The sequence below is a fragment of the Enhydra lutris genome, unplaced genomic scaffold (genome assembly GCF_002288905.1).
Source record: "Enhydra lutris kenyoni isolate GAN:26980312 unplaced genomic scaffold, ASM228890v2 scaffoldscaffold19, whole genome shotgun sequence".
NCBI lineage: Eukaryota > Metazoa > Chordata > Mammalia > Carnivora > Mustelidae > Enhydra > Enhydra lutris.
The window spans coordinates 9,006,544-9,033,105 of NW_019154103.1; the positions used below are offsets into that span (position 1 = coordinate 9,006,544).

Sequence of the window (26,562 nt, forward strand, 5' to 3'; positions counted from 1 at the left end):
TTTTTTTTTTTTTTTTTTTTTTTTTTTTTCCACATGATTAGACTGGTGAATAGAATGAAGCCGCACATTTGATTTTGGGTGTATTTTAGTCTGTTAGAAGAAACTGTTTCCCAAAATTTTAAAGAAAGAAAAAAAAATACATATATATATATATACTATATATATATTATATGTACATATAATATATATATACACACACACAAAAATAAGTGTAAACACAATGAAGGGATAGAGTATGATTGTAAAGATGAAAATTTAAAAAGATTCTAAAAAGGGAATTGATAAGTTAGTTGAAAAAAGAAAAAAAAAGGTGGGCATATGATCAGGTTGGAGACTACAACAAAGCCACAAAGCTTTATGCTATATTTTGGGTATATTTTCATCTGTTAGAAGAAAGTGTATCAAAATTTTAAAGAACAAAAAACTTATGTGCATACAAAAAATAAAGTTAAATAGAATGAAGGGATAGAATTAAGAATGAAAAGTTCAAAAAGATTTTTAAAAAGGTATTGATAAGATAAAATATTCAAAAAAATGTTAAAATAGGAAAGAGGAAAAATTTTTTAAATAAAATAAGAAAAAATAAAATTTAAAAAATTTAACTTTGAAAGATTAAAGAATCATGGGGAAGAAAGCCATGAATTCTATGTGCTGCATTCCACTAGCTCTGCAGTTCCACAGTTCTTGTTGATCAGTGAACTTGGTCTTGGCTGGCTGTTCTTGTTGATCTTCTGGAGGCAGGGTCTGTTGCAGTGATTCTCAAATGTCTTTGCCGGAGGTGGAACTGCACCACCTTTGCCAGGGGCCAGGCTAAGTAATCTGCTCGGGTTTGCTTTTGGTAGCTTTTGTTCCCTGAGTGCTTTCTGAACAGCTTTGGAGGATCAGATTGAAGACGGTGGTCTCCCAATCCCCAGCCCAAGGAGCCGAGAGCTCAGGGCCCCACTCCTCAGTGCACCCTCAGAGAAAGGCAATCAATCCCTCCGGACTCCCCGGTCTCTGGCCGGCTCCAAGCTCACCCAGCCTGTGACCAAGTGTTTCTGTCTTTGGCCTACGGCCCTGTTTGGAGTCTCCATACCCAGCAGATTCCTACAGCATTTTCCCACACCATCCCTCCTGGAGGTGGAAGGGGAGGATCTCCCTGGACCTGGACTTGTGGGGTCTTGTTGTGTCCCTGCTTAAAGAGCAGTGCCCACACTGTGCCTTGGATCACAGTTTAAGGTAACCCCAAGCTGGGATCCCACTGCTGGGATCCTTCTCTGCAGCTGGCTTCCTGTCTCTGATACCTGAGCACTCTGCTGCACTCAGGCACTTCTGGTCTTTCTGTGACCCCGTGGGTAGTGAGACCACACTGTCCCCATGAGGGCTCCATCCCCCTCTTAGCCTCTGGATCGATGTCCCTCCATGGAGCAGACTTACAAAACTTCAGATTTTGTGCTCTGCTTGTGGGGAGCCAGTCCCTCCCCCCATGGTCTGTCTTCCCATATATCACCTTGGATTCACTTCTCCACATGTCCTACCTTCCATAAAGTGGTTGCTTTTCTGTTCCTAGAATTGCTGCTCTTCTTCTCTTTCATTTCCTAATGAGTTTGTAGGTGTTTGGAATGGTTTGCTAACTATTTAGCTTAATTCCTGGACCCCGACAATATTTAGGTCTCCTACTCAGCCACCATCTTGCTCCTCCCCCTATTTATCAACTTCTGCATAGAGGAACACTGATGAACTGAGAAGAGGTTATTCTTTCTTCTTAGTTAGGTTCTTATTTGTGACCTCCCTAAAACACTTCTAGGAGAGAGGTAAGAATGAGGACAGATTTCAGAAATTTAAGGAATTAGAGAGTAGAGAATTAGATTTGGTGAATGTGGATAAAGAAAAATGTATGCTCTTTGAAAGGCATATCAGAGACCCCGTAGCTAAGTATCTTAACATGCAAAGATATTGCTAATGTGTAGAGTAAAAAAATTCTCCAAAAACAAAATTATATATATTAGAACGATCCCATTTTTGTGAAAATAAAGACCATGAAAATAAAAATCATGCAAAATAGAATGATGGACATTTTCATCTTCCTTTTTATGCTTTGTAGAATTTGTAAAAAGTCATAATATTTATTACTTATATAGATGATTAAACTTTTCTTTCGGTTGTGGGAAGAGTTCTAAATTTATTATGTTGACTTACCACAAGTATAAAAGTTGTAGAAAATGATCCCTATTCATTGAACAAATTTGTTGAACATCTGTTATGTACTAGACACTGAAAACAAGAGTCAGTCTAATTCTTGAACTCCTTGTGACTTTAGAAGGAGATGGGAATCATAAACGGAGCACTAGGAATCCATAGCCTTTAGACTTATCACTTCAGAGTCGTCCTTTTGTCTTATGCCAATTTTTTTAAACTAAACTGATTGATCTCTCTTTTCTGGCTCTAAACTACAAACAAAATTAGAGATTTTTCAAGGTCTGACTTTATTTGAGAAAAATCAATTCTCCATTTTACCAGAAGGAGAAAAAGCAGCTCTGAGACATTTTGGGCCAGAGAAAAATGTTTAAATGTATTGAGTTGACATTGAAGATTTATACATGTAATAATTATACTTTTATTCTCTACTGTATCATTTTCTCCTTCTATGAAATATATTTTTAGATATTTAATTACATGTTACAATAATTGTGTCCATATTTATTGTTAATTTTAACATTAAAGTTCCCAGAGGGAGGACTTGTCATCTTGATAATGCATTAATACCTAGCACCTTGGCATTCCCATGAGTGTGATGTTGGCTGAACTTGGCTTGCTCAGGATAAGACAGAACACGTTGCAGCCAACCACAGTTAATTGTATGCAGTCAGAAGGCCAAGGAGGACCCTGTGGCGTTTCATTTTTAATAATCTCTTGAGACTAAGTGTGGGTGCTAGATTTTTTAAATACTCTTAATCTAAACAAACTCAGTGTTTGGGGATTTTTAATTGGTTAGCCTTTCAAATTAAAGAAACTATTAGCCAGAACTTTTCTTTCTTTCTTTCTTTCTTTCTTTCTTTCTTTCTTTCTTTCTTTTGTAGTTTATGTAGTATTAGAGGCCAATAATAATAGTTTCCAAATGTTCTGTGGGAATTTACGAGCATTTTCATACATGACGCCTCATTTAATCTTTGGACCACCACTGAGACAGCTGTTATTCCAGTTTTACAGGTGAGAAAACAGAAGTCTGGTTAGGTTAAATGACTTGTCTAAAGTCACATGGCTAAGAAGAAATAGACCTGGATCTACACATAGGTGTCCTGACTTCACGTCTCATTCTCTTAGCTCTACTGAGCTGCTATGACTCTGCCTCTGTCTTTGAAATTGGAAATATGAGGACATTACTGAGTTTTAGTGGATTGACACAACCTAGTCATAATTTCCCCTAAAACCACCTCTAATTGTCAATATGAAGCACGTTTTATTTAGGTTCCACAAAGAACCACTGACAAGGTTTATACAAGGGTCCTTCTGATTGAGCCATTACCCTGAAGGTTACTGTTTTATAAGTCCAATTAACAATCTGGGATCATCATGCCCTTTATCCCAGGACTCAAAGAGAATATTTACATAAATACAGATGTCAGCCCCTTAATGTAGTAACTCTAGTACTGAAATGGAATAAAATGTAGTTATTAAATAAATATAAATTCAGTAAGTAAATGTGGGCCAACATTTCATCAACAACTGGTAAAATGCGAAGTCATTATCAGTTATATACACTTACAATGGAAAGACCACTAAAGGAAATTCATGTGATTAGAACTGATATTAAGAGGTTCAAATGCATGTTAATAGGTAGAATTTAAGGGAGCCAAAGGAAGATATAAATTGTGATGGGATTATTAAATAAATGGCTTGAGACATAGACCTTCTGTATCTTGGCATAGAAAGGCTTACAACACAGAGGATATTTTATTTCTTGACCTTAATTATGAGTATTGTTGTAGGCCCTTGAATTTTTGTTAGCTCAGAATAGAGACAGATTAATCCTAAAGCAGTTAAAGTAATTAAATTCTCTTCATCTCTTTTTTTATGTTCAAGCAGCATATGGAAATGAGTCTCTAAACCAATTCTAATAGAATTTGACTTTTGTTTCACTTCTGTGTCTCTTAATTTTCTTTTACCCTATATGGCATTTTCAGAATAAAATACCGTTGATTTTCTTTTTACTCTAGGTTTGATCCTCCACTACCTGAGACGTCAAAAAAGGAGCACAGCTCAGCTGAAAACATGTCTTTAGAAACTCTAAGAAACAGTAGTTCAGAAGACCTCTTTGATGAGATTTAGCTGTCTCAAAAGGTACTTTGATGTTCACTAGACTATGTTTTCTGTTCATTTCTTTAAACTAAAAAAGCAGGATTTCAACTCAGCAGCAGCTATTACTGTACCTTACAATTTAATTACATACACACTGAATTGACACCATTGTGCAAAATGGATTATACATGTATATGAAGATGTGATTTGATGACAGTGGTGCATTATTCTAAACTATTCATTCACATGCCTATAATTACATAAAATCTCAGACTTTTTATGGCAAAGGACACATTTATCTTATTTAATTCACACATATTGTATGTGGTAGCTGTCTAACATCCTGTCTAGGAAGATTTTGGAAATAGGACAAAGAAAATGTCTATAGTTCTTTCTTGAATAGTCATATTCTGAACAATGTTTGAGCATTTTAACTTGTGAAGTGATGTGTAAAATTTATTTTTAGTCTGTAAACAAATAATCTCAAAATCTGATGACAAAATTGTTGATGCATTGAAGATTTTGTGTTCCTAATAAAATATATTATTTAGCTTAGCTTTTTCTCTTTTTTTATAGTAACAGGCTTTGCAAATATATTATTTAGCTTAGCTTTTTCTCTTTTTTTATAGTAACAGGCTTTGCAATTTATATTAATATAAATGTAATCCCTTTTTTATCAAAAACATATTTTTCCGAGATTGTTGATGAAAGATTTCTTACACATTAAGGGCCTTCTCGGAAAACAAGAACCATGCGATATTTACTTATCTATCCTCAATAACATCTGGCAAAATTTTAAAAAAATACTTTTTCTACCTCCTACCCTCTCATTTTGTCTTCGCTTCTCTCCAGTTGAACATCCATTTTCTAATGGTTCTCAAAGATAACAGTGACCACCATGTTGATTAATTCAGTGGTTGGTCCGTTCTCAGTCCTCAGCTACACCTGAATTAGTCATATCACTTCTCCTCAGTAAACATTTAATTCACCTGATTTTTATAATAACGTAGGCTGTGTTTATTCCTCCTTCATTTTGGCCCCTGAGTCTTTCTCCTTGACTGACAGTTAAGTGTTTGAGTGCCTCAGGCTTCATCTTCAGCTTTCTTCTTTTCATTATCTACATCGTCTCCCTAGCTTTTCTTTGGCTTTAAATACCATTACATGCTAGTATCTCCAAAATTAAGAGTTCTATTTCCATAGTCATATATGTATACATACAGTTGACCCTCAAACACTGTAAGGGTTGAGGCACTGATACCTGGTAGTCAAAAAACTATGTATAATTTTTGATTCCCTAAAAACTTAACCATTAAGAGCCTAGTCTTGACTGGAAACCTTACCGATAATTTAAAGTCAATTAATACATATTTTGTTTCTATATGTATTATATATTGTATTCTCATAATAAACTAAGCTACAGAAAGGAAAATGTTATTAAGAAATCCTAGGGAAGAGACAATATACTAGTATCCTGTAAAAAATCTGTGTGTAAGTGGACCTGCATGGTTCAAACCCATATTGTTCAAAGGTCAGGTGTATAATTTATCACTAACTTATCGCAAAAGGAGGTTCTTAAAAATCTGACTGAGTATATCTATCTGCTTTGGATGATTATTTGGATGTTTAGATACATGTAAAGCAGAGATCTGATTGTGTTCTAGCCTTCATTTCCTCTCCCGCCGCTCCCCACCATGGTCTTCCCCATCCAACAAGTTCGGAACCACATACCTTTTAACCCAGGAATCTTCCTTGGTGCCTCTGCTTCCCTCTTCTCCTACATCCTGACATTTTACCTCCAAATTACAGCTTGACTCTATCTACTTCTCTCTCTGTATCTGCTACATCTACCTCCTGACTGGTCTGCCTGCTCATCTCCTGCTTTGTGGAGACAAACTGATTTTTTTAAATTTTAGGTAAGATCATTTCACACCAGGGTTGAAACCCTCCAGTAGTAATCCATTGCCCTTTGAATAAAGTTCACAGTATATAAGGTCTGATATGATCTGGCCCCTACCTATCTCTCCCCTTGATTTCCTGCTCCTTTCTCTTTGCCTGCCTCACTCTACTGTCCCTCAAGTAGGGCAAATCTCAGGACCATTGTATTGTTGGGCCCTATACTCAGAATGTTCATCTTTATATGGTTGGCTTCGCATCTTTCAGGTCTCGAACCAAATATCTCTTTTCCTGAAATACCCTTTCTAAAGATGAGCACACTCCCAGTCACTGTCCCATTAGAGTTCTTTTTTCACTGTGCATGTTACTACCTAGAGTTATTTTTTTCATCTCTCTCTCTCTCTCTTTCATGTCCCCCATAGGAAATATGCCCCAGCATAGCAGAGGTATGACCATCTGTCTTATCTATTTCCAGTTCCTACAACAGGTCTAGATTCACAAAGGCTTTTGGTAAGCATTTGTTGAATGAATAAATGCATGTCTGTCACAACATAGGCACTTGAAATGTTTCCTTAAGTTATTAAACTATTTTGAAAAGAAACTTTAGGTTGAAGTTTAGTCAGTTGATTTGATACAAAGAAATGTTTAGAAAGCTCAAGTACATTTTATGATTAATTATAAATAATATATGCATAAATATGTATGCATGTAGGCTTGATCGTAGAGAGTGAATGAGAAAGAATTATGCATATTGTTGATATCAGAAATAGGATTTTATTAAGTCAATGGAACAAAAAAATATTTTAAATAGGAATTTTACTGCATTTTTATTTCCATAGTGGCTTCCATTTAAGAGGAAAAATTTAAAAGAAATATAAATATAAATATGTAAAATATAAAAATATAATTATATCTATAGACTTTGTAAGTCTACAATTCTACTCAGTTACATAGGAACTTCACTATAATAATGAGTTTCATATAATCTGAGATTTGTCTTGGAATTTTCCAAGGGAATCTTGTACATGAAGTACCAGAATCTCAACATCATGTCATCTCATCTGAATAACCAAAATTAGTATACAACTGTGTATATGTATGTATACATGCATGTACAATTTTCTTAAGTGAAAGAGAAGAAGAAAACAATTTTGGCCATTACCTTACTAGTGGTGAGAGAGTGATTTACAAAGAGTATTTCCTAATAATTGTAACAACAGAATCTATAAAGTTCATAACATTTACAAAATGTTGGTAGTATTTTTCCAGGACAGGAGATATTTTCAACCATTACTGTTCATCAGATTGACTCAGCTGGTTAGAACAGAGCATAATAAGCCCATAGTTATGGTTCCCTCACTTATATCTAGTGTGGAGATATTGAAGGGATAGTTTTACATTTTGTGCTATGTAGACAGATACCTGTAGATTTGGTGTTAAGATATCCAGATCTGGTCATTCTCTGCCATGATTTTTCCTCACATTTTTCCATTGTCTGTACTCAAAAACAGATTGTTATGGGAAAACACCAAAATGAAAAGCACAAAAATTAAGTTATAATGCAGCATGACTTTTGTTTTCTTTTTAATTCTTTTGACCTTTTTTGATCTCTGTTGTAAAACAAGGTGTTTGCATTTTTGAAGTTTTTTTCAACTTAAAATGTGATTCTTGGCTCTGGTCTATAATCAGATGGTATGACTTAGGCCTCGTTAGGGAAGTTCATGAAAGAAAAAAGTCCCATCTCAGGAAGAGATGTCTTTATTATGTAGCTTTAAAAGGTCAGGGAACTACTTTAGATGAGTTTTTCTTAATGACCTATAACTCAAATTTATAAAATACTGAACCCTATGTTTTAGATCCAAGTAACTTTTAATTGGGTAAATTTGATTTAAAAAAATGTATGTAAAGGATCAGTGATGCACAAAATGCAGAACTGGGCCACATGGAGAATTAAAGGATAAATCCGACCACTCACCAGTTATTTGTTAAGCATTTATGCCAGTCTCTATTTGGGGCAGTAGATAGAACAATGAGTAATAATGTGCTCTGCTGCTGTGGAGCTTATGTTCTATAAGTGAAATTTGGGACCTGCTCTCAAAGAGTGCAAGTATATGGAAGGGGGTTAAGACTGGAGTTAACACTACCAGAGATTGGGGTCCCAAACCACTCTGTGATAAACTATAATGTCACAGTATGGTAGGGTAAGTGGCATAAAGAGAAGAACAAAGAATTAAAAGTTATGGGAGAGGATCCATAGAAGATAAAAGGTCCAACTAGGGGAGTAGAGGAATTAGTAGGGTTGGGTACAGTGAACTGAGGAGGAAGTTGTCTGTCAGATCAGAGAGAATACAGAAGGTAGTGGAGGTAGGGGCTTGGGGTTAATGTTTAAGTTTGTAATTGTGAGTCATCAGAATGAAGGAGACATGTTAGAAGGCATCCCGGAAAGCATATTGGCCGGGTAGATTTAGCGTGAAGCTAAGTTGTGTGATTAAGACAGCTCTCTAGTTCGAGCTGACACTTCTGTGGGAAGATACACAGTGCCAGAAATCTTTAGGTTGTGGAGCCCCTTCCTGGATATCTGGGAATGAGAAAGGAAAACCAGTCATTGGGTCCTCAACAGATACTGCCCAGAAGCAGCCAACCCTCCTCCTTTTGTGTCTCTAATTCTTGCACTCAGTATTTATAGAATCCATTTTTAATAAAATGAAATTAGCTGACATCTAAATTCATGAAGACTTCATGAATTTGCCTATACATCAGGAAATGCAAAACCTAGGTAGTTAACACATTTCGTAAGGGAGAATGTTAGTCACAAAAGAACTATCCATTTCTATCTATTGCCTGAATTAAAATTTTTTGCTGCTGTTCTGAAAACTTCCAATGAATGCTTTTCAGGAGGGCAGATTTCATTTCCAAGTGTTCTGTGAACAAGCTTGCAGTGATTTTCTCCATATTTTAACAATCAGAAAAGGTTACCTTGAAAAATACGTGACAAGCATTTTGTGGTTGCTTCATAACTGCCTGTCCTCTGAACTACTAACTCCCACCTCTCTAATCTACTCAACCTAAAACACTCCCCAGCCAACCTTCTACTCACTTTATCCCTTTCAGTTATCCACATGTCATTTCATTTACCAACTATCATTATCACTTTCTGATTTTCCTCTGCATTTGAATGAAATTCATTGGAATTTTATTGTTCATCTGTTGATTTTTCTCCCCTCTTTTGGAGGCCCTTCATCCTAAACTCTCATCACAAAATCTCATAGGGAACTGTATTTTCTGAGTGAGGGTCTCTTTGTCCCTGAGGCTCTTGGTTCTTGAGGAGAGGAGAGGGAGATTGGAGCCTGCACCTATCTCAGTAGTAGCTTTTCTCATTAAGGGCAGGAGCAACTTTGGTTGCTACTGTTCCAGTTAATGGAACATAGGCTAGTCCTGAACTACTTACTTTTGGTTTAGAGACAGTCTCCAACTTAATTACTGTCTTAGAAATAATACAGCCTGGCAAATATATGTAGGTGGATTAGACAGTTCTTATGGAACCTGCTTATACAAGACCCTTGTAGGAATCTGACTTAACTCTGTATTCCTCTGAAAACTGAGCCTGAGACAAGGGCTTGCATACAGGCAATTTATTTGGTGATCTGATCCCAGGGAGTGGGAGTGCTGGACTGGAAGCATGTACATGGAAAGGAGGAAAAGCCAGTGCAAGGATGCCTTATCAAGGCGGCCAGGCCTATGAATGACATGCTTCACCCCACCAGGATCTTCTGAGGTACCTTCTGAAAGTTACCTCAGGACTGTGCATCCAGGGGCAGAAGGGGGGATGCGTCTATCCATGGGTTCCTGTTTCCATTGGTAAAGGGTGTCCTGGAAGCCCCGTTCCCACGTATTTCACTTGGCCCTGTTTAAAATGTAGCAGGTTCCTGCAGGTGACCAAAGCTGCAGTCTCAGGGAAGCCCTAGACAGGAAAAAGAGCAACACAGGGACCGTTACCTGCCTGAAGTAGAGCAATACCTGCCTGGATCTGATCGCCAAAGAAATGGCGGCTATTGAGCTGGGCTCTGGAGGATGTTGAGGTGGTGTCCCAGGGGGTGTCCAGTATGGCTCCCTTGTTTTATGCACCTGCCCTTGCCCCGCCTCCCAACCCGAGCCATAGCTGACTAGACCAGGGAAAGAAATGGGACCCTCATGGTGTGGCCGAACTTGAGTTCACTGAAAAAGCCACTGTGTAAGTTAGCACAGGGATGGATTAGAAGAAAGACAAGGCAGAGCAAATGTGTCATGTGACCAGTGAGACTGACAGGGATTGTAGCCGCGGCAAGGAGCAACTTCAGGTCCTTCTGTAGTTCAGAGCCAGTTGCCCTACAGGCATGTCTCCAAGAATTACTGCTCCCTTTTCTGAGGTCTTACTAGTGAAATGGTTCTTTAAAGCAAAGCAAAAAGTACCCAGCTAATAAGGATATCAAATATTTTCTCCACTGAACATTTTAAGTTTTATTTTCTTCAGTTAATAAGTTGTAATGCGTTAACACTACCATTAAAAGAATATTTCAAGTGAGCTTTAATCTAGATTGGTATAGACAAACTTTAGATATGCCGGGAAAGTAAAACCACTTTTTTTTTAAGATTTTTTTTTTATTTATTTAGTAAAACCACTTTAATAATTAAAATTTATATAGTTTTTATAATATAAATTTTAAAATTCATTAAAATGCCACTATATATGACTTACCTACATTAGATGTGTCTTCAAATCATTGATGGATTTTATTTTTTTTCATTGATGGATTTCAGTGACAGTATGAAATATCTGTGATCTTTGGCAACAGAGGACAGTACTGTGAATTTTATGTGAAAGTGAATTTTAAGTGTAAAGTGCCACCAAGTTGCCACCGTTGGTAGATTAATGTGTATGCTAATCCTTTAAAGAACACAAAGCAGTATAATTTTTCTTGATCTTACCAAATAGTGAAAAGATTACCATCAAGGTGTCGCCTTCTTACATGATGACAATGGGTTCTCTGTCTCTTTCTCTCGTACTTGATCTGATTGAAAACTTTGTGAGACTTTTAGATCCCTTATGAGGATGAGATGCTGGTAGTGATGATGGGAGCAGTATGCTTTGTCATTGTGCTTTGCAAACATTTAGGGAATTCATCTGAAAATTTTTCAGAGCCTCTACTGAGTAATGTTGGAAACAGTCTTGTTCTACTTCTTGAAGAGATACAGTATACCTCTGTGAGGAACTAGGTTTACAGAGGAGTACTTAGATTACTATGGAAGATTAAATTATTGTCAGTAAATATTTACTCTCCACCACCACCGCTTTTTTGACTTTCTTTGGACTATAAAATGTGGTGAAATATAAATATACCAGTTTTTGAGCCTGGATGTTAAGAGATATTACATGTTTCTGTTTTTTCCTCTGGGAGCTTTTAACCTCTGCTGTGAGAGAAACATGCCCCAGGTAGCTGCTGTCCCTCTTGCCTGGGTGCCTGATGAGATACGGAGCAGAACTGAACTCGGTCCTAATCTGGAGTCAAACTCGCTATCCTGAAACCTTTAGAAGAGCCATCCGTCTGACCCCATTCTAGAGACTGAACTATAGTCAACCACGCTGACCATGAGCGTGAGAATAATAGCTTGTTACTCATAGCCACTAAGATTTGGTTAGTTTGTTATAAAATGGTATTTCAACTATAGCTGACTAATAAAGCTCATGTAGAATAACATAGAGTGACAACTTTACATTTGTAGGAACTTTTAGTATATAGAAGGCACAAAAAATCTGGTGTCTTCTGGCTGGAATTTCCTAATAGAATAAGTAGGAATTATGGATGTGGATTTGAGAACGAGATTAAGCCACGTTCTGCACTGTGTCTGCCACCTGTTAACTGTCTGAGTCTGGGCAATAGACCTATTTTCTCCAAACTTGAATTTTCTCATCCGTGCAATGAAAGTCAAATGAGATGATGCAGATAAACTTAGCACAGAGCCTGCTGCACAGTAAGTGAAGCATGTATAGAAGCCCTTATCGTGAGTGTTACTATTACACTATCAAATCAGCACATAATGGGGGCGCCTGGGTGGCTCAGTGGGTTAAAGCCTCTGCCTTCGGCTCAGGTCATGATCCCAGGGTCCTGGGATCGAGCCCCGCGTCAGGCTCTCTGCTCAGCAGGGAGCCTGCTTCCTCCTCTCTCTCTGCCTGTCTCTCTGCCTACTTGTGATCTCTGTCTGTCAAATAAATAAATAAAAATCTTTAAAAAAAAAAATCAGCACGTAATGGATCAGCATACAGCATGTAAAACCAGATGATCAGCTAAATTGACTCTCTCTGAAATTTATTAGCTCAAGCTCCCCATTCGTGGTCCTTTCTGAGGTCTCGTGTTTTCCCCAAGATTTTTGTGAATTTCTGTAGGATTTATTTTCATGGCCATTTCTGCTCTGAATTCCTGCTACCACCGGATTCGGAGTCTCATGTATGTTTTACAATAAAACTGATTTTCTTTTTTCTCTTCTCCATGCTACTCAGCCATGGATCTCCCCTCCTTTCCTTTGACTTCCATGACAAAAACACTGAGAAATCTCTGTATATAGTGGAATTTATTGGAGGTTTGGGTCAGAGAGAAGTAGTTTACCTCAAGGAAAATGAGCAATTTATATTTGATTGTACTGTGACTCTATTCTTTAAAGTCTTCTGGCTTTCCTACTGCCTGAATTTTCCATTGCCAACATGTCACCTTAGAGTCCAACCTCCTGCCATACTACTATCCCCTCTCAGCTTTACCCCAATTGCTGTTATTTTCTTATGAAGAACTATTTAGCTCTCTCCTAATTTTGATCATCCCATGTATTTATCAAGTAGTCATGCAATGGGTTTTCGTGTAACACTGTCCCTAGTGTTAAGTGTTGAAACAATACCGTCTACCCTCACAATATATGTAATGTCATGTTAGAAAGATGGCATGAGTTCTAAGCAAAGCAAGACCTAATTGAAGGTACTGACCTATCTAAAAAATTAACGTGACTCTCAGAAGGGAGGCAGATTTGCCACTGACGTATAAAAAAGGGAGGAACTCCAGAGAAAAACATTGTAAGTATCTGCCCAAGTGCTGTCTAGGGAAAAGAAAAATCTATCCCAGAGTTTTAAGTATGTTTATGTATTCACCCATTCATTCATTTATTCATTTTCTTCCCTAGAAGATAAAATTGCAACTCTATGTTGGCAATAACTGGTTATCTTTCCTTATGATTTAGACTCTCAAAGCGTGGTTACTTATGACATAGAGACAGATTTTCAGACTCAATAATGTGTCATCCAAAGGCTATGCTTCTTTAATAAGAATTTCATGTTCTGCAAAAATCATGGCATTTGATGAAGGTGGGAGAAAAAGGAAAGTATATAATAAAACAAATACTAGTAGTTTCTTGAGGACTTCTATATAAAATATTGCCGTTTCTGAAGAGGTTTCTTTCTTCCTTTGTTTTTTCCATTATAGCTCTAACCTATCATATCTGATATCAGAAGCTTTCATAATTGCCTGCAATCAGCAAATGTTAAGTGAAGTTTTTTCAGGGGTAGTAATTCAATGTGTGTTTTCACTGTCACCACCCTATGTGTCAGTAATCATCTCAAGAATTTGAACTTTGGGCTATGTGCAAGGACATGGGAATCTGCCCTGTGTCCTTCAGCTTACATAAAATTCTCAACTATGATTAGAAGAATGCAAATCCTACTGTGTATGTGCTTATTCAGTCACCAAATGTTTACTGAACACTTTGTGTCAAGCTCTCTTCCGGGCACTGGGGATATAAGAATGAGTGACGTCATCTTGTCTCATAGTACCTGGAAGTCTAGACCAAGGAAGGAGGCAGACATGTACACAGACAATCAAGATGTGTGACAAGTGCTCTAAGAGAGGAGCCCAGGAAGCTCAGAGGGCACAAGGAAGAATCACTTCTTTAGCACTTATTTTGTTGGGAGAGTATAGGAAGTAGAAGTTGTGGGCGAGGGAAACTTGAATAGATGGACGAAGTTTGAACTGAACTTCTGGGATGACTGAGGATTTAGCAGAGGGCTGAGGTGCACTCGGCCATGTGTGAGGCACAGAGGAGTGGGGGAGTGTGGCATCTTCAGTGCTTTGTGGCTGGCATGAAGGGAGAAAAAAGGTGCAGTGTGAGGCTGAGAAGGTAGTGTGGCTCCTCACTGATTTTTAATGCGAATGAATAACTATAGAAGGATCTTAAGAGAAGGAAGGGAGTAACTTGATGCAATTTGTGCTTTTGAAAGCGCAATCTGAAGGCAACGTAAGGGCAAAACCACAGGCACCCAGAGGTCTCCCACTTCTCTGCAGGTTGTGTAACTCTCTGATGCGGTTCCCAGCCTGTCTGGAAGATTGTCAAACTCCACTTCATACTACGCAATATCCACAGATTAAATTTTTCTAGCAATCTTTGGAAGTTGAAAGACTCCTGATGGTAGAGTGACACAACCGGCCCACAACAGAAAGACCCCTTTCTAGTGCCCAGGTCTTGGGCTTTGATACAAGCAAGAGTGGTTTCACCATTTCCTTTAGGAGTGATTTTTAACCTCTTGTGAAATTGGCCTCCTTTCTCAAACATTCCCAGCCCTGCTTTGACATTCCCATGTCCTGCAGAATACGGTTTATATACACCTTTGGAGGAATTGCTGTTGCTGTCCTCATTAATTCACTTCATACACATCTTTCTGGAGGCTGTAGGTGCCACTGTGCTGTTGGAAGCAATATTCTCATCTCCTTCCTAAGGCTTCAACACTTTGTGCAGAGGTTCCAGTTCTGGATCTAAAACTTGTACAGGAGGAAGGGAGTGGAGTTCAATACACTGGTGCCATTCAGTGAATGTGAAATACCATAAAGCATCATGAAAGAGGGGCTTACATCCTGAAAGGAGACACTGTGAACTAACCTTTTATTCCCTGGGATTTTGATCCCAGGACAATTTAAAGTATAGAGTATCCTTTTCCCCAAAATAAAGTGGCAGAAATAACACTTCTAAAAAAATCGAATTACATTTTGTTTTTCAAGTTTCAAGAGAAAACTCGAGACTGCATTTTTCAAGTCTTTCTGCTAGACACACACTCACTCATTGGCCACTATTTCTCCATAGATTTCAGTGCGCAAGTGCGTGAGGAGGCACTTTTTCCACCTCATTGATGACTTTTGCAGTGACTGAACTTTATACAAAGATCAAAAAGAATCTTCATGAGTCAGTCTTCTAGTGTACTTGAAAATAATTAGGCTTTCTATCACTTCCCTTACTCTCCTTATCAGAGAAGCGTTTGCAATCAGGCATTCTCTGAATGTAGCTAAACCATATCATGGAATCCTTGAGAATATCTTAAATATTAAAATGACTACCAATGACCCTGGAGCCCTGACACAGGGGCTGACTTCCCACTCAGGATCATCTATCAGTCCTGCTAAAAGAACAACCCAGTAGTCTCTCTTTATAAAGAAATGTGAGGTTTTGTCCTTATTTTATTCCATTTAATTAAAGAACAGCTGAAAAAGTCCTGTCTTGCATTTTCAACACATGGTTCCAATTAGTGCAGTAGAGCAGGACCCGGAATTTGATAAAAGCACTGACGTGTACCTTTGGTGCCTGTACAATGTACTCTTTCATTTTACAAGGTGGCTGAAGTGCAGTTTTAAATATCTTTTTTAAATGTTAACCAAAACCCAGGGGTGTGAGCTTAGGGAAAAAAAAGTGAAGAGAAACGGACACAGTTTTGTTTGAATTGCCTGCATAGACTTGTAGAACCTTGTAGGCAGAGGAGGCTTATTTGGTGAAATCTGCAGTGGGCATTTACAGGTCTGTATGCAGAAAGCATTATGCTTTGTGAGACTTGTGTTCCAAAGCTATTAGGTGGGAGACCCATCACCTCAGGAAATACCACTTAGGGTACTGTAAATTTCCTTCATGTGACCAGTCTGCTCAAGAGGTAATGGAAATCCCATTCCAATAAATTGTTGCAGACCATGCTAAAACTGATAGGACATTTGCCTTTAGTGGGACTCTTTCTGGGTCACTTCTGGAAGTTCATATGTTTTTAAAGAGGAAAGTAAACCTTTTGTCCCCAAATCTGGAAATTAGATGTGGAAAAGCCTCATTTAGGTCATCACATCCTACCTCTTGCCAAAATAAAGGGAACTAGCAGGAGGAAAAAGTAAGATAAAACAAGTAAAATATTTTATGACAGCTTCATGTAGTGTGTGTTCTATGCTGTCCCAGAAACACTAGAATGATTTTCCATTTCAGGTCATGGGAAAGCATGATGTCTTTAGTCCCAGAAGGGTGAGACACTTAAATTGTTATAGGGCCCTTCATGAAAGTTAACAACAAACCTCTGTGCCTGGCTTTTATTTTCAGAGCTACCATTCCATTTTTGGCCCACAATTCACAAACTAGAGAAATGTGCCCATCTTGAACAAACTCCATCTCGTAGACTCACTACCAATTGCATTCACAGATATCCCGAAGTGCCAAGATAAGAACAAAAATCTGAATAGAATAAAACTGAGTAAATGGATTCCTTATAACTAACTTCAACTAAAGAAAAATAGTCATTGAGATGGTCTTTCTGACGGCCTCAGTGTTGGAGACTGTGTCAACAGAGAGACTGTATGACCTTTTCTTAATTCCCATAACTATAAATCAACTTTCCACTTTTCTAGAAGGGGCTCCAAATAATAGCTGAATTAAACTGTAGACAGACCACTCCTCAGCATATGCCCTCTGCCACCACCGGTGGTATATCTTGATCAGATATGTCATCTTTGATGATTTTTTTTAACAGGCCCACGAATTTTCACCTTGAGTTGACTTATTAATACATAGGTATTATTCTACCTAATTAGCGAACCACTTTAGATTTAGAATATCTCTAAATCTCCAAGTCACAGTCTTCACTGAGCTGTGCTAAAATCACGGGTCATTTTTGTTCTCATCTTAGTCACACAGAAACACTAATAACTTAAAACACTTCGTCTCTGCTTCATTGTTCTCTCTTCGTTCTCTTCCTGTTCCACTGGCTATTTCTTCTTTACTCCTTTTTTTGCTTCCTTCTAATGTTCCCAATCTCTGTAAAGGGATCAGTCCTCAGACCTCTTCACACTGTTGGCTAAGTGGTCTCATCTAGTCATGGCTTTAAGTAACTTTTACAGGATGAAAATTGCCAACTGCCTCCTGGCCTCTCTTCTTGGTTGTACAATAGAAATGGTAAATCTAACTTTAAATGCTTTATTTTCTCCTCAAACATACTTCTTTACCAGCTTTTTCTATTTCCTAAATAACAGCTCACTTCAGCTGCCCAGGCAAAACCTCTTTTGGAGACATCCTTGATTCATCTCTTTCTCTCACATCCTATATCCAGTTCCTGAGCAACAGACACTGAGAATCTGACATTTTGTTTTCTTTTTTCTTTTTTACCAACTTCAGAGCTAGAATAAGTGAACATCCTCTTTTACCTGGGTTATTAGCAGTACATATGGAACTCCTGACTAGTCTCTCTGCAGTCTCTTCCCATAGCAGCCAGTAACCATTTAAAAATATCAGAGCAGGGGCACCTGGGTGGCTTAGTCCATTGGGCATCCAACTCTTGATTTTGGCTGAGGTCATGATATCAGGGTCCTGGGATTGAGACCTATGTCAGGCTCTGTGCTCAGCGTGAAGCCTGCTTGAGATTCTCTCTCTCCCTCTCACCCTGCCCCTTTCCCCTCTTCCACACTCTCTCTTTCTCAAATAAATAAATATTTAATTTTAAAAATATCAGGTCATGTTTCTTCTCTGCTCAAAACTCTTCTGTGCCATCTCTGCACACTCAATATCTTTACCATCTCTGAAAAAGTTTTTTGTTTTTTTTTTAAAGATTTTTATTTATTTATTTGACAGAGAGAAATCACAAGTAGGCAGAGAGGCAGGCAGAGAGAGAGGAGGAAGCAGGCTCCCTGCTGAGCAGAAAGCCCGACGCGGGGCTTGAACCCAGGACCTGGGATCATGACCTGAGCCGAAGGCAGCGGCCCAACCCACTGATCCACCCAGGCGCCCCTCTGAAAAGGTTTTAATGATCTGCTCCCAACTCCGTGTCTCTGGCTTTACCTCCTACAGTGCCTCTTTTGCTCTATCTTTCTTCTACCCACAGTCATGTCATCACTGTGCCTTGAACATGCTGGCCCTCTGGTTGGAATGCTTTTCCCTTCAGATAATACGTACATATTCATTCCCTTATTTTCATGTTTCTACTTGGATTCCATGTTTTTTTTTTATTTGAGATCAAACATTTAATTGAGATCATATGATATTTATCGCTCTGTGTCTGGCTTAGTTTACTCACCGTAAAGTCCTCCAGTTTCATCCATATTCTTTCAAATAACAGGATTTCCTTCTTTTTAAAGGCTGAGTAAAAACCCATTGTGTATACATACTACATTTTCTTTATTCATTCATCTGTTGGCAGACACTTAGTGTATTTCTATATTTTGGCTGCTGTGAATAATAGCAATGAATTAATTGTCAACAAGTCACCAAGAATACTTAATAGGTAAAGATAGTCTCTTCAATAAATTGTCTTGGGAAACTGGATTGCCACATGCAAAAGAACAAAATAGGACCCTTTATCTTTACACTGTACATAAAAATCAACTCAAAATGACTTAAAAACTTAAATGTAAGCTCTAAAACCATAAAACTCCTAGAAGAAAACAGAAGGGGTAATTTCCTTGACATTGGTCTTAAAAATGATTTTTTGAAACTGATACAAAGCATAAGCAAAAAAGCAAAAATAAAGAAATGGAACTACAATCATATTAAAAAGTTTTTGGACAGTGAAGGAAACTGTCAACAAAATGCAAAGGCAACCTGTGAGATGGGAGAAGATATTTTCAAATCACATATCTAATCAGGAATTAATATACAAAATATATAAGGAATTTATATTGATTTAAACAACAATTTTTAAATTGAGAAAGGACCATATAGACATATTTTTAAGGAAGACATGCAAATGCTCAACAGGGATATGAAAAGATGGTCAATATCACTAATCTTCAGGGGAATAAAAATCAAACCCACAATGAGATAGCACCTCATACCTCTTAGAATGGCTGTCAGCAAAAAATCAAAAGATAACAGGTGTTGGTGAGGATGTGGAGATAAAGAAACTTTGGTGTTTTGCTGGTGAGAATGCACATTGCTTTAACCATTATGGAAAACAGTGTGGAGGTTCCTTAAGATATTATAATTAGGACTACCATGTGATCCAGTAATCATACTTCTGGATGTATATCCAAAGGAAATGAAATCATTGTTTTGAAGAGGTATTTATGCCCCCGTGTTTTTAAATATCCAAAATAAAGACCTCAGCCATCACCCTATGTGACCATTGGGTTGTTCCCTCTTCAAGTGCATCCTGGTCCTCATTTATCATTTCAGCCAGCCATGTGGTTCGCAGCTTAGGTCTTTGTTCCTTCTGTGGACCACTGCTTACTCCTTGATCTGCCTAGAATAGGTAGGTTTCCTTAAGCTGCTGCTCCTGCCCCACCATACTGCCTCCCCACTGTACTGTTTCATCCTAAAATAGGGTGGCCAGCCTTCTTTGATTCCCGTAGCCCAGCAGATCAAGCTTGTTTACTTTAAATAAGACCTTATCAAGCTCTCTAATAACTTCCATATTGCTGAATTTGGTGGTCATTCTGTAGTCATCATTTTGTTCACACCAGCTACTTGAAAACCTGAAAGGTTGGGAATACTACAAGGAAAGTGTACCTCCACTGACTCATTTAATTTACTGTGGCCAGACCCATAGGGAATAACCAGTCACGTGTGATCATATTGCAAGAACCAGCTTATCAACATCTACCATCTAGCACACACATATGCACACTTCTCAGTGGCATTCTCCTCTACTAAGCCCAGTCATCATGAGACTCAAAGGAAAAGTTCCTCCTCTCCTTATCCTAAATTTTGCCTCCTGACTCATTGCATATTCCAGGATTTCTTTTCAGAAAGATTCTGTAAATTCTCCAAGGAAACCCCCACACTCTTCAGCCTTAATCTATATACTTACCCAGGCAAATGGTTCAATATCACTTTATTTCTCCCAAACTAGGGCTGTTGGGCCATTTATTAAAGAAAGTATGGGGCATCTACAAGCCATTTTAAGCTGTACCAAGCCCAATCAAGAACTTTTTATAAAATGTCAAGTTTAAACATACCCAACTTTCTTGTAGTCTTCAGATTCTTTGATCCTAAGATCTTGACATATGGGAACAGTAACAAACACAGGCTTTTAATTTTTATTTTTTTTTAATTTTTTGAGAGAGAGATAGAAAGCCAGCATGAGCAGGGGGAGGGACAGAGGGAGAGGAAGAGAATCTGAAGCCGACCCTGTTGTGCATGGAACCTGACACAGGTCAGATCCCATGACCCCAAGATGACCTGTGCCAAAATCAAGAGGCAGAGGTTCAACTGACTGAGCCCTCTAATTTCCCCAACATGTGCATTTATTATACATACAAACATGCACACACACCATAGACTTGTGTGATCTGATACGATCTTCCCAACAATAAACAATAATATGCTATTGTAAAGCAACCTAAATCCATATAACAACAAAAGCAAGTTTCTGCCCTGGACTCTGCTCTCCTCTACCCCAAAAGCCATCTGCAGAGAAAGAAAACTCTGTGAAATCATATCTGATTTATGCGACTAAATGGAAGAGCCATCCTGTGGGCTTAAAAGGATCTGAATCCAGGTTATTATTTTGGCTTCGAGGACAGAGATATTTACTTTATTATTCATAACTGACAAGCATAGTGGGTTGTTTTTCCCAGAATAGAAAGGCTATCTGCAGCATCCAAAATGGCAGACTCCTCTGTTTTGCTGTTTGGTGTCCAAAAACTTTGAAGTGCAGTCCAGTGCAGGAAACCCCTTGTGTTAAGTGTTTGTGGCTAATACACATTCCTCCTCTATAATCTGGGCTTCCTTTATCTATTAGATAATAATGCTTTGATTCCAGAAGTTTTCCATGGTATATAATAAATTCTCACAACGTTTTCTCTGAATTGTGAAATGATAGCTGTCTCTAGAATGAAGACAGTGATATTTTCTTAACTGTAAAACTGTCATTAGGAAAAACTGTAGCCAGTCTCAGCATGTGGTTCCTTAGAGTGGCCTGTAATCAATTAAATCTGATTAGTTGTCCTTTAAACATGCAACAAATAAGAGCTCGCTCTCTCTTGAGCTCTCTCTCTCTTCAAATTTCTGCTACATTTGCTTTTTCTCCATCTCTCTCACTTGATCGCTTGTGATCTCTTCACTAGGTCCCCACTGTTATAATTATTTCCAACCTTCACACTAACAAAATATACATGTCTTTTGTCCTGGGACATTCCTGCATAACAAGGTGACTAATAAAGGGATGTCAAAGATAGAGTACAGTGGACTTGTATTGGCTTCCCTTGTCTTGTTATATGATCCTTTTGACAGGCCTTCATTGATCTAATCGAGAATTACTGGCATAAGACTTTGGACTTCATAGCCAATCAGTGAGGCTTTTCTTTTAGTCAGTCACTAGAGCATACAAAGCAGGCAATTCAGGATTCCATGTCAGGTAGAGCTGGTTTACTGAGAGAGCAGAGCAAATGCAGAACTTCAGACTGTTCTTAAAACATGGCTGTGATTTCTTATTTCACTGAGCTCTACACTGACCCTCAGTATATAAAGCAACAGAAGAAGAGTTGGGGTAGGATCCAAGAGTTCTTGTCCCCCTCATCCTCTGGGAACAGGCCATTGGACCAGTGCCTGAGAGATTTCAGCTTCAAGATTCTGATTAAGAGAACAGACTGAAGATTCAAACAGTGGAGTTCAAAGCCCTGTTCTGGGTGACCCTTAGGAAATGTCTTCCTCTCCCTGAACTTCAGTTTTGTCATTTCTAAAACGCAGCCAATAATCTCACATCACAGGTGGTTCTGAAGATAAATGAGCTCATGTGAAATGGCATTTAGCACAGTGCCTGGTGCCCAAGAAGAGCTGCGTTAAAGGTCCAGGATTGTTACTGCTAATCCACTGCCAATCCCAGTGAACCAGAACTATCAGGAAGGAGAGGTGGGCACAGTCTGGTGCCTGATGCAATAGAGCCGGTGCTCCTGACCGAACAGTCTCCTGAGAGTAGACTCAGAACAATCGCTTTTTTGTAAACTGAGTTAAACCACTCCCTGGTGTGGCTAATGATGACTAATAGAGCAGAGGGAGGTGACCACACTTGTGCAAGGCGCTTTGGGGATGTTGACTGTGCTCTGCTTACAGAAATTCAGGTCAGCCACAAGCTCTCATCCTTGCTGCTCCTGACATAGTTCTAATTGTAGAAGAAAGGGACTCATTTGCAAAAGAAGTTTCAACATTCAACATATACTAAAGATAATTTTCTGGGAATTCCCAACCAACTTCCTAAAGTAAAATACAGTGCATTCACAATGCACTGATAGCCTTTTGATGAGGCAGGTTGTGTTGGCATATAAAGTATTAGCATAGAGAGAGATGTAGCCTTCTATAGATAAATAATGAAAATATAAATGGGAAAATTCAGGTTGAAAATAGAAAAATGACACAATATCACAAGTAAGGGTGTTGGGAAGCTATTGGCATAAAACAAACATCTAGCAATTTAAATGATTTTAGAAAAGAGACTGAAATACACTATACATACATATATATATATATATGCATACATATATATATATATTCCTTTTTTACGTATTGCTCCACATAAGATTGCAAAAGCAATGATCTTGTAAGAAACAAGACCTCCACTGAAAATGATATGCACCATTAAAATGCAAAATAAAATGCACAAGCCAACAAAGCTGAGATTTTAAAAATGAATCTTTTTCTTTCCTTATATTTCATCTATCCTCATTCCAACTTGGCCCAATTTGCTAATCCCAAACCTGGATATATTGCCAAGACCTTGTCAGGATCCTGTGAAAGGACAAGAGCCCCCAATTTGGATTTTAGCTATTTCAGGGCTACTTCTGCTTCCCCTAAACTCCGTATCCTTTATGACCCCTGAGGCCTCTTAAAGCCGATTACCAAAAACTTGGCAATGAGGTCATGTGTCCTTTGTCACTATATGTCTGATTCTTGTTAGAGATTCCCTGATACCCTAGTTCTCAGAGCCATGGATCTGGAGTTGTGGCTTCTGTCTGTCTGTAGTTTGGAAAGTGTCCTTCTGCTTAGAAGAAAGGTGGATTCCAGGCTAGAAGCATGTCATGCCCACACTCTACATCTTGGGTTATGGGTCACTTAGACATGCTTCCTGAGAAAGCTCCTAGGAACAGACAAGTCCTCATTATTTCTTCATTCCTTATCTCTGAGAGAGACAGAAGAGAGCCAGTCCTTTTCAAGGTCCCCAGTGCTTGTCCAAGTGTGTCTCTGCTTTTGACATATTAGTAAGCTCCAACTAAATTCATCATCCCGCTTCTACCTTTAACCACATGTCATTCCTACTTGGGTGCTTTCCACATTAGTGAAGAGCACCAACCCTATGATCATTGTTATTACTGGCTCTTCCATCTCGTGACCAGACATTTTCTTCCATCCTGGCCCCCTTCCAATCATTCAATTCTGTTGCTTCTTCCTCTATAACGGCCAATTTTCTCTACCCCCACTAACACTACCACCACTAACGCTACCACTGTTGCCTGGATCAGTGTCACAGATTCCTAATGAATCTTGCCCTCTAACCTTGCCCCTTCCCGGTCTTTTCTCCTGGTTCAATCATTTTCCAGCTCCACATTCCTCACTTGCTCCCCAGGGCCTTCAATTAAAAAGTCCAATATTTTTAAATTGTCTTATGAGGACTGTCATGATGTGATGCCTCCCTACTTTGGTGACATTTTTATTATTCTTTCTTTTGTTGCTGTTCCCCTGCCCAAACAAACAAAAACAGACAAACAAAAAAACCCTCTGCATTTTATTGACACTACGTTACTCCACATTTCCATGTTCTCTTCACTTCCAAGCCCTTGCATGTGCTCTTCCCTTTGTCTTGGGTATCCTTTCTCACTATACGTACTCCATTCTTTCACTAATTCCTATTCATCTTTCAAGTCTTGGATTAAATGTCACTTCCTCAGAAAGCTTTCCCTGACCTTCTAAATCCTGATTAGGCATTCCTCATTGGTCCTGTGTTCACACACTATTTTCCCCAACACAGCATTAGCACATCTAGTGTCCATAGCCTTTGTAACTGCATATTTGTTTCTCTGTCTCCGTCACAGTCATTCATAAACACAAGAACCCAGTCTTTTTTACTGTTCTGTTCTTTGGGTTTTCCTGAATGAATAAATAGGTGAGTGTAATGGAAACAGTCTTAAGAAACTATTTAAAGTGTCAACATGTCAGATGAACTGAGAGAGCAAATGAGCTGAGAACCAACAAGTGGCCTCTTGGCCCATGTGGAAGTGGTTTGTGACAATGACAAGGGCACTTTCCGTGGTATCACAGGGACAAGTTGGAGTGAAGTGGATTGGAACCGACTAGGACATTATTAGTACCTGTAGACAGCAAATGTAGACAAGTTTATTGTAAGTTGTGTCATGGTAAGAGGAAGATCTCCTGCTGCAAGGGGAGAGGGGATGAGTTCAAGAACATATATGTGACCCGTTGAAGACACTGCTTGGAAGAAAGTCAAGAAGGTCCTTAGGATCACGCAAAAAGCAGACCCAAAAGAAGGAATGCACATTTGGGCAAAAGTTCATGAGCACATTTTGAATCACAAGTCCTGATAAAACCTGCTAGGACAAATGAGTTCAAATTCCAGAAAACCGTCAGAAAGTTTACAGTGTTACACTATGCTTTTTGCAGCAAGTAATTTTATCAGTAGATTTTTGGGGCTTGTGATAACAGTGTTAAGGAAAAGAGCTATAACTGTGCAGGAAATTCTTGTGCTTTCATTTATTATTAAATATGGATGTCACAGAGGTATACAGAATCATACAGCAAACAACCATGTGTTCACCACCTAGCTTCAGGACTAACATAGTAATATTAATGTAAGTGTAGCAGAAGACCTGATACTATCTGGAATTAAAATGACTTTTCTCCCAGTTGTGAAGGTCTCTAATTAAAGCACAGATTCATTTTTTAACATGAAAAAAATGTTCCCACTGTGGAAAATCATAACCAACTTGTTGAAGTTTATACAGAAAATATTTTTAGTAAACAGAGGAGTGTAGAGTTTCAGGAAGAAAGTGTGAGGGTCAAGATGATAAAAGCAATGGAGGACCTGCAGATGTGCCCCAGGCCCTCCCCACTGTCATCAATCATAAGCCTGTCCTACTCCGTGGTTACCAACCAGTAGGTCTTGGACCCCCAGGGGTAGTAGAATTTATTGTGAGGGGTCTGTAAATCCATATGCACATTCAGTATGGGTAGACTAAATAAATACTATGTCATACACACACACAGAACTGTTTTTTAAATGTCTGTAGATGAGGTGATGAATAAAATATAAATTCACTTACTTGCATCGCTGAATTAATAGAAGACTTTGATCATTATGTATTTTCTCAGTCTATACACATTGGAAGTCTAATGTCTAGCATGATACAGTCTTCATCTCAAAAGAGATTGGCCATTTGCCATTGTTATTTGCTAGAAAATGGGTATGAAGCCACTGAATGATGATTGAAACAAGAAGCAAAACATTTTCTTTAATATTTTGATAATTAACTGTGTTATAAAAATCGGTTCTTTAAAACACTTGCCATACGTTTCAATAATCTTGTTTTATTCGCTATTTCTGCAGGATACTTTTATGCTAACACCCTCCTTAGTCCATACTTGTAACAACAAATACCATCAGATCATGGAAAATCAAATAGAGTATCTAAGGTCTAATTCTTCAGGAGTCTGAGTGGGGCTTCTCTCCCTCCCTTGAATACTGATAGTGCTCCTGGGGCAGGAAAGTAGGACCAGAAATCCCATTTTTCTTTTTCTTGCCTTCTGCTCACCATGCCTTGAGTCCCACGGGGCTGCTTCCATCCAGATTGGCCCGTTGCTAATTTGTCTATCTACAAGGCGTGTGGTTTGTGGTTTATTCATGCAGAGGAACCCAAAGGCTCTTCGTGTGCTTTTACGTGCCTCACTACGTAGTGTGCCCCCTTAAGAGTGTTGATTTGTTTTGTAGTTATTTATCTCAAATGTCTTTGTCTCTCCTCATCAAATAAGATAATAAACTACTTGAAATAGCTGAGCACGTAATTCATATTTTGTGTTGAATGGAATTGGCTGTGAAGGAAAAGGAACACCCGCCCTTGTCTCGGTTCTCCTCCTCACTAGGGTCTA

The 26,562-nt window shown here is 38.5% G+C and overlaps 1 protein-coding gene across 2 annotated transcripts in view; it reads left to right on the plus strand.

Annotated features, from left to right (window-relative positions):
* Window positions 1-26,562, plus strand: part of LOC111148365 (X-ray repair cross complementing 4) — a 337,166-nt gene that overhangs the window by 247,307 nt on the left and 63,297 nt on the right. The window contains exon 8 of one of the 2 annotated variants that reach the window (XM_022504864.1): window positions 4,197-4,850. The exons of the other annotated variant lie outside the window; for it this stretch is intronic. Coding sequence (XP_022360572.1) covers window positions 4,197-4,308 — 112 coding nt within the window. The 3' untranslated portion in view covers window positions 4,309-4,850. Of the gene's footprint in view, window positions 1-4,196; window positions 4,851-26,562 lie in introns of those variants that run through there. 2 annotated transcript variants of the gene reach the window in all.